The sequence below is a fragment of the Vanessa cardui genome, chromosome 14, assembly GCF_905220365.1.
Source record: "Vanessa cardui chromosome 14, ilVanCard2.1, whole genome shotgun sequence".
Classification (NCBI taxonomy): domain Eukaryota; kingdom Metazoa; phylum Arthropoda; class Insecta; order Lepidoptera; family Nymphalidae; genus Vanessa; species Vanessa cardui.
Window position 1 is genome coordinate 2,387,453 of NC_061136.1, and position 14,755 is coordinate 2,402,207.

The 14,755-nt window shown below is 32.5% G+C and overlaps 1 protein-coding gene across 1 annotated transcript in view; it reads right to left on the bottom strand.

Moving 5' to 3' along the window:
* Nucleotides 1–14,507, bottom strand: part of LOC124535330 — a 164,262-nt gene extending 149,755 nt beyond the window's left edge. The window contains exon 1 of the mRNA XM_047111517.1: nt 14,317–14,507. Within this exon, the coding sequence (XP_046967473.1) occupies nt 14,317–14,371 (55 nt within the window). The 5' untranslated portion in view covers nt 14,372–14,507. The remainder of the gene's footprint in view (nt 1–14,316) is intronic.
* Between the last annotated feature and the right edge of the window lie 248 nt (nt 14,508–14,755).

The following is a 14,755-nucleotide window of genomic DNA, read 5'->3' on the forward strand; positions in this document are numbered from 1 at the left end:
TCGGCAATGCGCCATCTTTGAAACTAAGATTCACTGTCTCTTGTGCCTGTAATTACACTGGCTATAATGATATTGACATAAAAAAATCTGTTATTAATAATCTTTATAAAATATGCGTCGTTCATAATGAAACTGTATTTTATGAAACTTTTATTGAAAGCTCGTCGTTGTCCATCGAATAAACGGCAAACCCTCTTTAAACGAAGATAAACTTTGAATAAAATTACGAAGTATAAAATAATTTATTAAAAACAAAATTAATTGATTTTTAGTTATGTTGTTTATTCTCCCAGATTATTCTCTAAGAACGTCGAAACAATTCGAACACGATTGTGAAATTGACGTTTATAGTCACATAATCTAAAAAAAAGTCGCTTTCTCAGTCCCTATGTCCCTTTGTATGCTTCAGTCTTTAAAACTATGCAACGGATTTTGATGCGCTTTTTTAATAGATGGATTGATTTAAGAAGAAGTTTTTTCTATATATAATACGTGGTCAATAAAGTAAAGAAACACTGAAAATTTTAGACGTTTGTAATGTGATATCGTAAATAAATTTTGACGACCTCCGCGGTCGAGTGGTGAGTACATCGGTTTTCATGGGTACGCCACTCCGAGGTCCCGGGTTCGATTCCTTCATTTTTTCAATTTTACTTGATTCATTAATTTTCATCTTTGTCTTGAGTCTGGGTGTTTGTGGTACCGTCGATACTTCTGATTTTCCATAACACAAGTGCTTTAGCTACTTACATTGGGATCAGATTAATGTATGTGATGTTGTCTCATGTTTATTTATTTATGAAAATAAACAAATTATATTTGTATATTTAGTATCAGTATTGTGCGAAGCCGGGGCGGGTCGCTAGTTTAGTTATGAAATTTTGAAGATTAATGCATCGAATCGGCGTATCACCGTAAACGTTCGATATTTCACGTAGTGAGTTCTGACAGAATATCACCGTTCACGGATGAAACTTTAGAAAAGTCGACGAAGCGTTTTTAAATCGCGTCAGCTCATACTTCCCCGAATCATTTTCTTGCTACACTGAGCATCATATATTTGTCATTGAAACATGCAAGTCTAAGTTACTACGATTAATATACGGTCTTAAACGGTCTGTAAATTAGAATTTAATTTTTTTGGTAGGGCTTAATGCATGCCCACTAATTCTTCATCCATATATCTTTTTTTATGACATAGGTGGCAAACGAGCAGGAAGCTCACCTGATGGAAAGTAACTACCACCGCCCATGAACATCTGCAACACCAGAGGGCTTGCAGGTGCGTTGCCAGCCTTTAAGAAAGGAATACGCTCTTTTCTTGAAGGTTCCCATGTCGTATCGTTTCCGAAAAACCGCCGGCGGAAGCTGGTTCCACAAAGTCGTTGTGCGAGGCAGAAAATGTCTAGGAAATCGCCCTGTTGTGGATTATATTATACGACTAAACAAAAATACTTATTACTCTTGAGTTAACGAATAGATTACATAACATCTAAATTTCCACAGTTAGTAGTGCATGTAAGGAATTAAAATGATTAATATTTCTTACAGCGGTGGACCATGAGTCCTTCAGAATAGCCCTACTAAAAGAACCCTTATATTGGCTAACAAGATCGTCCTTGTGATTCCTCCAGGTGTTTTCTTTGAATTATCGAGAGGTGAGATCAGAGAGAACACGATTTTAACCACCATCCGAAGTCCAATTTAGCCGAGCACCATTGACGTTGCCTATTACGCTGTTTATAATTCATCTCGCGCTCCGTCAACTGTCCATTACAATTCATTTAATTAAATAAACTGTAAGATTGTGTCATACAACAAGCTGTGCTTGCAACTTTTGATTTAACAAAATACTAATGCTTTAGCTTAATTTACTTCTTATTGCATCAACTGTCTGCCAGTTAAAGTCCCGTCAGAATTTGTTCAGCCGTTCCAGAGAAAAACCCAAACAAATAGATAAACAGACAGACAGATAAAAATATGCGTATAGAAAAAATGGTAATTTTAATATTACAAATTTTATTATAAATGTATGAATTATACACTGGTCAATTAAATAACATTTAAGTTTGAGGCACATCGAATCATCAATTAAATTATCCAGTATTAGTCGAGATGGTCCAGTGGTTAGAACGCGTGCATCTTAACCCATGATTGCGGGTTCAAACCCAGGCAAGCACCGCTAATTCATCGCATCAATCGCATGAGTACGAGATGATCGTACTCAGCGGTAAACATCGTGAGGAAACTCCACCAACCCGCATTGGAACAGCGTAGTGGAATATATTCCAAACCTTCTCCTCAAAGGGAGAGGAGGCCTTTAGCCCAGCAGTGGGAATTTACAGGCTGTTGTTGTTGAAGTTTAATAAATTACATACCTTTAATAGTTTAATTTACAATGGGTTTGCCAAGATCTTCAAATGTGCAGCATTTGTCAAGTTTAATTTCAACCAATAAGTACTTATTTTTAAAAAATTAATAGTTCATGTAGTATTGTTGATATTATTTATTAATATATACGACATTCACAGGTATTCTACAGTATATACATATACCATTGATAATAGTTCTAAAGATGTAATGGTAAGCCTAATAAAATATATAGTAATTAACATTGTAATAGTAAGTCCATTAGCAATTAGCCAGCGGGCTCAGCTCACGTTTTCCTCGAGGCAAGCTTGGGATGCTCGAACAACACTCAGCGAATTGGGTCCGGAATAATAATAATACTTTGACACTTGTGAGAGTTAGTTATGTCGCCAAAGATCTTTTCCCATTAAATGTACAGATGTCTATTTTTACATCAATGATATTAAATTTCCTTTTTTTTATGTAGGCGACATTTTATGATGAAATAGTTAGAGGAACGGGTTAATTGGGCACCTGATGGAAAGAAGTGACCTATAACATAAGATAACATATTTTAATCATTACATATCCAAATCAAACCACTATATATATATGTGTGCTTAATTTGTGATTATAATTCATCTTGTGTTCGTCGGTGAAGGAAAACATCGTTAGGAAACCTGCATGTGACTAATTTCATCGAAATTCTGCCACATGCGCATTCCACCAACCCGCATTGGAACAGTGTGGTGGAATATGTTCCAAACCCTCTCCTTAACGGAAGAGGAGGCCTTATCACAGCAGTGGGAAATTTACAGGTTGTTACTTTTTTAATATTTCAAACGGGATCATAACAATACGAAGTATCGCTGCTTGGCGGTAGAATAATTGGTCATTGCACTTGCTTGCACGGCTTGCTTACATCACAATATTACAGATATACTTATACAATACTTGGTGGAACGGTTTTGTGTAAGGATCAATATTTAGTAATGTTGTGTTCTGGTTTGAAGGTCGTGTGAGTCACAGTTTACTAGTTACTAAACAAAAACTTTATCATGCGCCATTGTTTATACATTACACTATACTACACTGATAGTTGAACAAGTTTCAATAATCGTACAAGGCTTCTGACGTAGCAACCAGGGTTAGGTCTTCTGATTATGGAAATAAATATTTCCAAATATATTTTATTCCTAGTTTTGTTTATGTACCATTTCCCGTTGAAAAATATGGATCTTTACAATTATTATAGAAATAATGCCATTAGTGTTACACGTGATCACTCCGGTCAGACTATGAAACATAATATGTATTTATGTACTTGAACGCTTATATCGTGGTAAGTTCATGATATATATATAAATTTGACCATTAATTTATTAAAAAAACTATAATTCTAAAGCCGAGATGAGCTAGTGGTTGGCCATTCACCACTGTATATTCATGTGCATAATTTGTGTTTCTAATTCATCTCGCGCTCGGCGGTGAAGGAAAACATAGTGAGGAAACCTGCATATATCTAATTTCAAAGAAATTCTGCCACATGTGTATTTCACCAGCCCGCATTGGAACCCAGCAGTGGGAAATTTACAGGCTGTTGTTGTCGTTGTTTTTTGTTGACCAAATCAAAATCGTTCTCAGATACAAAACTCTGTCGAAACGTAATCTTAACATACAATAATAACTTTTATGGATGAAATTGAAAAATATCGTCGATAAAGCATCAGCCGTTTTCAAATAAATGAAGGTACGGTACATCGTGTAAAAAATATAAACATCGTGGAAGCGAAAACCCTCACCAAGCACTATTTGTATCCTTTGTAAATTGTAACGGGTGACACATTTCTCGGTAAGTGAAATTGGACGTCATATTAAAAATATATTATTGTATATTTCGGCTTGAATTAACGACCTTTCATTTTTATACTTTATTAAATATGAAACGACAAAAATAAAACTAGCCGTGACAGAACCGTTTTAGGAATTGTTTTCACATTTTTGAATGCAATGTACACTGTAATATACGTATCGGTATTTTTCTCTATGATTGTAAGTGTATGTATGTGGGTATAATAGTATGTTAAATATCTATAAACTAGCGATCGGCTTCGCAAGGGTACAGTACTGATACTAATACAGATTTTGTTTATTTACGAAATCACATAAGAAACTTCTAAAATTACCAGTGTTTCTTTATTATGTTGTCCATATATTAATTATATATATACAAAAACTTATCATCACTCTATCTATTAAATAAAACACATCAAAATCCATTGCGTAATTTTAAAGACATAAGCATACATAGGGATCGACAGAGGTAAGCGACTTTGTTTTATAGTATGTAATTATGATATAAAAAATATCGATTGTAAATCAAAATTGAACATAACTGACTTTCCTCGAGCAAATCATTCTACACCTAACAGTTTCAACGGTCACAAAACAATATATCTCATACCAGAGCTGAGAATATTTAAAAATGTTACTATCAGATTCGTTTATATTATAATTATCTATTTACGTCCTTTTGAAGTCTAATAATTATTATGGAAATAAACATTGAAGCAAAAATGTAAACCAACTTTCTTTCCTCGTATCTCGTAGGAATTTCTCAACTCCTCGATGTAAAGAGATATAAAAATGAACTTTTTTATAGCAAGATTTTGAATTGAACCTTCTATTGATAAATTGGACATGATTAAACCTATTATTTAATGGTAAATAAAAAAATAATTTATACCCTATTGTTTAAATATAGTAAAATACTGTTTGATAATGGTCTGTTGCTGGTTTAAGGCTTTCAGGTAAAAGTTTTGGAGCTAATACTATCACGCTACTCCAATAAGGATTAGTGAATATATGAGATAGAATTTAATTGGAATTAGATAGGTTTTCTCACGATGTTTTCGTTTCTGAGCACGAAATTAATTATACAAATTAAGCACATGGAATATCAGAACTTGCTTGCGCGTTTTTACCACTTTCATCAGCTCATAATATGCAGCTCATAATGTGCATTAAAAAAAATCGTGTAACGAAATAAAACACATAAATTCAATACCATTATTCCTTAAGAAATGATATTCTTGAAGTATTTTTTTAATGTATCATAGCCATTATTTTTTCCCTATTTTGAAAATGGAATTCGAAATATTCTATAGCCTCTGGAATATAATTCTGTGATGAGATACTACAGTGACTTTAAAATATTTTCCTTCCTTTGTAACCAACGCCAAAGACATTTATATAAAAGGAGATAGCTCAACGATGAGATGACGTGAATCTTATACGAAGATTGCGGATCACACTTGGTTAAATAGCAATTAATTTTCATATATTGAACTAACGTTACACCCAGACTTGCTACTTGGCGGTAAAAAAGAAGCTTATCGAGGTAGATATGACTCATCATATATTCGGCAGCATCAATAATACTTTGTTTTGTCATGGTCCGGTTTGATTGTGCCAGTGTGTAGAGAAACAAGGGATATAATCTTAGCCTACAATGTCGATGGCGCTTTAGTGATCTAAGGAATGTTTCATACTATGCCAAAACCTATAGGCGATGAGCACTCCAACTCCGCAAAGTCAATAAATCCTTCTTGGGGAAAGGTATACGTTTCTATAATAAAATTCCGCAGACATTTTTAACTTTGCCGTCTTGTAAATTCAAATCTTTTATAAAAAATACATTGGTAAAAAAGGCATATTATTCGATACAAGATTTTATAGATGATAAAAAAGCGTGGAGTTGATACATGTTGACTTCCAAGCAGGATGTATTAATTTAAATAATTGTATTTAACTAACTTGACTTTATCACATAATATGAATCTTTTATCAAAAATAACTTATGATTTTTGGACGCGTTATGTTTTTAAAAATCGGCATTATATAAATGCAAATATTTTGAAATTTCAACCGTTAGATTTAGAAATACCACGACATTGAAATAAAATAAAAATATTCAGGCCGTGTTTCTAAGTAAGGGCGAATACATCTTCGTGGTCGAGTGGTGTGTACACCGGTTTTCATGGGTACGCCACTCCGAGGTCCCGGGTTCGATTTCAGGCCGAGTCGATGTAGATTATCATTAGTTTTCTATGTTGTCTTGGATCTGGGTGTTTGTGGTACCGTCGTTATATATATAATTGCTTCAGAATAGTATGAAACAAAATCCTGTACGAAATTGAGACAAGACAATATTGTCGGTTATTTAAATTTATAATGATGACGATTTAAAATGCTCATAAAGTGTTTTTTAAATAAAGAATATTTTGTGTCCATTATTTTATCATCATTTATTATCATTGAATACTAGATGTGCCCGCGACCTTGTACGCGTTTAAATTAAACAAAAAAATATGATTGTAGCCTAAGTACTCCTTATAACATCAGTTATCTGCCAGTGAAAGTTCCGTCAAAATCAGTCCAGCCGTTCCAAAGTTTAGTTTAGTTTTAGTTTAAAGGGTAACAGAAAAAAATTGTAAAAAATTTTGGCATATGTACCGTGTATACATACATATGCATTGTATAAAAAAGGGCTATTTAAATATTACAAACAGATAATCCAATTTTATTATCTGTACAGATTGGTATTATTTAAATAAAACTCTTTGGTAGACTTCTTGAGCAAAATGAATACTTTAATATTTGTTTCCACTGGTACTTTATTTAAACATCGTTCACAGATTATAAAAAGATACTATAATATATGTTCACAGACTAATTTTGCATCAAGAACAGTAGCGACATAATGACAGGAAACTTAAACATATACATTTTCAAATATACATATGATTTACTCTATAAATTTATTTATTCATCAATCATATTATAACCGATTTTATTATATAATCAATACTATTAGCGTACAACAAATCCAATTATTTTAATGGTACCCTAGAAAACAGTGTTCAGCCTGAATGTCAAAGCATATTCATTGCTGTTTTGCTCTCAATAGGATTATCCCATCGCTAAATTCAATATATTATACAGAACAGTACAATACTCTTGCAAACCTGATAACACACCGTATACTAATAACAGATATTTGATCAGTTAGTTGTCTAGACTGATAATTACATTTAATTCTAGAATGTTTGCATATTTTATATGAAGCTTAATATTCTAGAATTCATTAATACCAGATGCGAAGGTAAATAAGTATATAAATGAAACGTTTCGATTGAATACAAATTTGTAAGTGTAAAATAAAGTAAAGTAACAGCCTGTGAATTTTCCACTGCTGAGATAAGGCCTCCTCTTCCATTAAGGAGAGGGTTTGGAATATATGCCAACACGCTGTTCCAATGCGTGTTGGTGGAATACACATGTGGCAGAATTTAGATGAAATTAGACACATGCATGTTTCGTCACGATGTTTTCCTTCACCGCCGAGCACGATACGAATTATAAACACAAATTAAGCGTTTATTTATGCTTGCCTGGGTTTGAACCCGTAATCATCGGCTAAGTTGCACGCATTCTAACCACTGGGTCATCTCAGCTCCTAATTCGTAGGTGAACGCTAGTTGAGTTGTCACTTTCTCTGTTACGGTCTTATAACGGCAATGGTGTATTCTCGATGTCCTTAGATCCAACTTAGACTATTCTTAGCAAAGATTAAAATTCAGCTTAATCGCTATTGAGAAACTTTTCTACTTAATTGACAGAAAAGATAAAAATCTATATAAGACGCTGCAAAATTATAAAAAGTATAACTCAAACTCAAATTGCTTTATTCAATATAGAAGTATTACACTTCTTGATGGTCCATTGAAACAGTACCACCGGTTCGGAAAAGAAAATATCCTGATCTGAGAAGAACCAGCAAAAGAAACTTAGCGGGTTTTTTGTCTCATATATTATATAGACGTATTAATATAAAATGAAATAGTCAGGAGGCGATCGTTTCATTCCAAAGGTGTGCTATCGATCATAAACTCATTAATTGTATAATAACCTTTTATCTTGATTATTATACAAACAAATGTATAAAAAAAAGAAAATCCTGGCACATCAAAAATAAAAATAAACAAATGATATATTGCTTATTTAAAATAAAAATATATTAAGTAAGCAATGATAATCGTTTTTTTAATTCGTGTCCCATACAGCTTCCAAGTTGGGTTCCAAATAACTAAACGCTGATTTGAATCAGTATTCATATGAGTCACGATACGATCCCGATTTTATTCCGATCCAACTTTGACCGAACGCGTTCGTGGAATAGGTACACAGATGAACGGCAGATTACGTTTCGATTCGATTGCGATACACTGTTAAACCAAATCAAACCTTACTCATGAATCACTCCGGCCATTGATCAAAACCGTTTGAAAATATAGAGAGCCGAGATGGCCCATTGATTAAATCGTGAGCATTTTAACCGATAATTGCGGGTTCAAACCCAGGCAAACCACTGAATTTTCCTGTGTTTCATTTGTGTTTATAACTCATCTGGTGCTCGGTGATGGAAAACATCGTAAGGAAACCTACATATGTTTTATTTCAATTAAATTCTGCCACGCATCGGTGCAGCGTGGTAGAATATGCTCCAAACCTTTTCCTCAAAAGAAAAGGAGGCCTTAGCCCAGTAGTAGAAAATATACTGGCTGTTAATGTACTGTATGAAATTACGTTTGTTATTTTATCGCATTTAGACGTAAAGACGCGGATTACATTGTACTATAGTCTGTTCGCGTTAAGAATGCAGTGAGTTGTCATTGTTTACCGGCCTGACTCCGCCCCCTTTGACCAATCAAATATTTTCAAATTACAAAGTCAAGTTCACATTTAATTAATTATTAACTGATATTTTTATTTTTATAATTTAAATTTTGTTTATTTATATATTTATATTTAATTTATTCAAGCTGTACACGTAATAATTAATGTAACCTATAGCTACTAGATGACGTTATGTCAAAATATGTAAATTTCTACATCGCGATGGCAAGATTCGCAAACGATTGTATATATTGTTAAAAATTTTGTTGATTAAACATCCTGATTCGATTTTTTACTTTAATGTGTATTTTTTAAATTCATTATACTTAGTCTTTAAAACAAATATAATTTGTTGGAATTTTAACACAAATATGCATACACCTTCACCCTGCTGTTAAAAAAGATTTGATTGGTCAGGGGGCGGAGTAAAGCCGGTAAACAATGACATCTCACTGCATTCTTAACGCGAACAAACTATAAGTTAATCAGTTTTTTTTGCAGTAAATAGTGATATAAATATATATTAAGTATTCACAAATTTCTCACACGGAAAAAGGCCAATGACCTGTGAAATGACAACGAAAATCAATGTGTATTTTAATAGGAAAGTAACTTTTCCTCTCACATTTTATCGACTAAATCCCAGGACCGATTTAGAAATATTTAACAAGAGCCAAGTTGATTTATTTTATACCATAGAGTGAAGGAAATAATGCAGACATATTTAGCATTAATATTAATGGAATTAGTTTCTATAGCAACTATTCAGAGTATTGTAAATGTTTGCTAATAAATATTCCGACTTAAAAATAAATAACTTTACCTACTAAGTATAAGTTTTAATATGCGTTACCAGTTATTTTTAGTTATTTTTACCAGATTTTACAAAATTTATCAATCAATGTAGTAATCAATACTAATTAAAATTGTAACTTCTTATATATTTTTATATGTCACATAAACTTTATCTTGATTCGCAACAGATCATGTTTCTTTAGGCTAGAGCAGATTGAGATTAATATTTATTTTACTTAATGCTCTTGAGTTGTTAGCTGTTTAGACATCTTAACATTTAATATATCCCTCTTTTTAAGGAGTTGATGTAATGTACGTTTAAGTTCTAGTTTCCAAATTCAAAAAATGATAAGTAATAAGTGCATGTAATATGTAAGTTATGGTAAAGTAACAGCCTGTAAATTACCCACTGCTGGGCCTCTTTTTCCATTAAAGTAAGTAGTTTGGAACATTTTCCACCACGATGTTACAATGCGGGTTGGTGGAATGCACATGTGATAGAATTTCGATGAAATTAGACACATGCAGGTTTTCTCACGATGTTTTCCTTCACCGCCGAGCTCGCCTGGGCTTGAACCCGAAATCATCGGGTTCTCAAATCTCAAGTTATAGTAAATTAATTCAAAATACTCTTAGACGTTAAGCTGTAAGCATGCGGTTAATTTAAAACCACCCGAAAATACTAATAATTATAATCGCAATGAAATGGTTGCTTCCAATCTGTCCCAAATACATTTCTCAAAGAGTTTCCTTCACGGATTCTTCTTAGTTCTGTCGATTTCTTACGGAGTCGGTAAGAGAATTTTTAGAACCTTGACTTCTATAAAATTGACTTCGAGAGCACTCGACGAGACGTGACCCAAAGATTAGTGTTTCCAGCATCTAAATCTAAATCCCGTCACAGTATTACAACAATGGGAACACTGTCGGAGGAATCTGGCGGTATAAATCTGGCCCATTAGAATGGAATTCGTCTTTCACATACACGAATTCCATTAAAACGAAATAGACCTAAATGCTACATGGTAAATATATATGCATAACGGAAATTAATGAACGAATGTATGTATGACATTACTATTAATGTCGCTACGAATAGTATATTCCTATAAAGACGAATATCGAATATCTGAATAAATATCTGAATAGTTGAATATTCGGTCTAACTATTCGAGAATATTTCGACAGTGGTGTACAAAATGTTGTCACATTTATACCGGAACGTTATTTAGAACGAGAATAGTTTCATTTTATTTATAATGCTTTAAGTACTGTAAGTACTTTATGAACTAATGGCATACTCGTTTCGGGAAGTACCACCCAGATACCAGTTCTTCCAATTAGCAATATATTTCGTGCCTCGCATAACCAATCTGCAGAACCAGTTCTCACCAGCGTTTTTTCCGAATAGATCAAACTTGGTAACCTTAAAAAGGGCGTACTCCTTCCTTAAAGGCTGGTAATGCAGCTGCAAGGCCCCGTTTTGCAGATGTCTATGGGCGTTTGTAATCACTTCCTATCGGGTGAGCCTGCTCGTTGGTCAATAACATTAAAAAACTTCTACTGTTTTCCGATTTTAAAGGTTAGTGAGCCAGTGTAACACGTACCTTGCTATATCGAGAAATAACAATTTTGAAATGATTCTATAGTTCAGTTTAAAAAATATTTATTTATAAATCGAACGAATGTAATACAGCCAAATATTCTTTTGTAACTTAAATAATCCTTAAAAGTTCTGGGAATGTAATTGAATGCCTTCAACGTTATTTTTCATATATACATAAACGAATAACTCATAAAAAAAAAAAAAAAAACAAATAAATCTTAAAACTTAATTTATTGACTCAATAAGGAAGATATTATTTTGCTTAGTATATTAATCACATCTAAGCATTTTTACATGCAATGTTAAATATTATCAAATTAATATTATCTAAAAAATCGTATCATTAAAAGGTTAAATGAAGGAGGTTAAATATAAAAAAACAACTGGCATTTATCATTAAAAAAAAACAATTAAAATACGTAATCTGTGGAATTGCTATTGTAATTCTTAAATTATTTTTCTTGTTCTAACTTATATGAACGCTGAAGGCATGTACGGCACACGTTTACCTTATATCATTCTTAATACACGATCTCCCATCCCGTGCAGCGACTCTTCAATATCTCTTACGAGGCGGAAGAATTTCAAAATATTCTTTGTTCTTTTTAAATAGAGATTTTTTTTTTTTCAAATATTTTAAATATATATGAGATAACATCACATACATTACTCTGATGATGGTAAGTAGCCGAAGCACTTGTGTTATGGAAATCAGAAGTAACGACGGTACCACAAACACCCAGACCCAAGACAACATAGAAAACTAATGGTAATCTACATCGACTCGGCCGGGAATCGAACCCGGGACCTCAGAGTGGCGTACCCATGAAAACCGGTGTACACACCACTCTATATCTCAAGAACTAAAAAAATAAAAACGATTTTTAAAGATAAATTATTTTATCTATACTGTTATAAGAAACGTGCAAGTAACTCTATATACCTATTACCGTTGATAAGATACATAGGTTACTTTTTTAATTTACCCCTTGAGGGTGTAAAATGGGATGTTTTATAAATTTCGCTCGGGTAAAATCGACGGTTGAGCTAGTTAATTCTTTCAAGGCATATTCCGAAACAATAAAATGGTCTGAAATTTGCGTCAATTTTTTGGACAGACTTTTATATTGCATATAATAGTTTGAGATTTTACTAATATGAAAAACAATCTAAGATTAGATTGCACAAAAAAATATCAAAATCAAACTAAACTTTATTCAAGTGGCTTTTAAAAGCTCTTTTGAATCGTGAATTAACAATTAAGTGAAGCTACCACCGGTTCGGAAAGTAGATTCTACCGAGAAGAACCGGCAAGACACTCAGTAATTACTTTTTTTAAAAAATACAAAGTCATGTTAGTTAATACAATTATTTGACGAGCAACACTTATATATATTATATGACACCTCTATTAGCGCCCTCTTATGCCAATATGCTTCACCGTCGTCTCTCGTTCCTGTACATAATTATTTTATTAAGAAAATATATTTATTTCGATAACAAAACTTTCTATTTTATTTAATTTTTAATTAATTCCACTAGGTGACGCTGCAGCATCTGCTAAACTGTTCGCTCTGATGATAAATGGTTTATATTTGTTTAAAGAGACATTGGAGCGCACGTCTGACAATAGCATTATAACTAGTAACACTTTCCTAAAGATTACTTTAGAATAAAGTAATATTACTATTTACGGACAAAACTCATTTTGTCCATCTAGGTAGGTTCCACATACACAACTATACTGACGTCAAACAACAGCAGTCGTACTGTTGCGTTCCAATTTGAAGAGTAAGCTAGTGTAACTACAGGCACAGAAGACGTAAATTCTTATTTTCATACTTGGTGGCACGTTAGTGATTAAAGTAATTGTTAATAATTCTTACAATGCCACTCTCTTTGGCTACTTCTTATCATTAGGTGGTCTGTGTTTGTATATCTCATATGAAAAAAAAAACTTACAAACACAAAAACGCCCAGTGAAACAAAGAAGTTATTTACTAAATCGATAACCTAAAATGATTCATAAAATCAAATAATAAAATTTTGGTTGAAGAATTGACTTGACGGAGAACGTAGAGATGGAATCATCATTTTACGAACGAACCCTAAACGGCAAAAATAATACTTACGAAAGTCTTCATCGAGTTTTTAATTGACAGATCGTCTCATTAGAAAAAAATAATTAACGATTAAAATCTTTCTCTCGCTCTAAAATAAATATATATTTGTATATAAAACTGTTAAATTTTCCTAGCTTTTATTCTGTTTGGCATATTACATAATAGATAAATATTTATTATCTATATTGACTTAATATTAATTGAGGCTATCGTATTATTATTATTATCTATTTAAAGGGAAAAAAGTATTTACATATTATAACTATGTAAGATAAATTAATATGATATAAATAAAATATATTTCATTGTAATAAAATGTTTATCAAAACAAAATATTTAACGGAAGTTTGATATATTTTAAATAATTGTATCATTCATTTCGTATTTATGAAAAGAATATTTCTAATTAAATTTAAAACCCGAAAAATCGTTACGAAGTAAGAGTCGTTATTATTACATATTTTATTTTGAAGTTCATTACATGTGCTAATTTGAAATGTTAAGAAAATTTACAGCGAGTTTAAATCCAACTAAGATTAACAGACATATATGTATGTTTAGAATTAAACGTATTATGTCCATATGAAATTAAATAAAAATAGAATCGAACATATTTTATTTCGATGCTTCGATAATCGACGATTAACGAACTCATATTCCGAAATCGCAATTCGAATTTTCATCACGATAATTTTTGGCACTTACCTTGGAACAGGAACAAAAATAAAGTCGAAAACGATATTACTCCGGAAACAACCATCTTCGTCACAGCACAGATCACAACACAATTAAAACTATTATTTATTCAAAACTGTTCAAAGAATTTTCGAGATAAAAAACATCGCTGTCTCACGCAAAACAAAGTTTTTGTCGTGCAAACGCGACGCACGTCCTGCCGCTACGGAGGTTTCAAATACACTGAAAGGATCTACAGATTTCTGTAGCAGCGTAACTACGAATAACATTTTGGACGCTGCCTAATTCCGAAACACATAATGGTAGATTTTATTGTCTGTGGCGCTCACGGGCTGTTTAGGGAATGGTTCATTTGGGACTTTTAGATTATTGTCGAATCGCTTGACCGGTTTCGCTGTAATAGATTTATTTTATTTCCTTTAATTAGATGCTTTTCAATTTCCTCTAA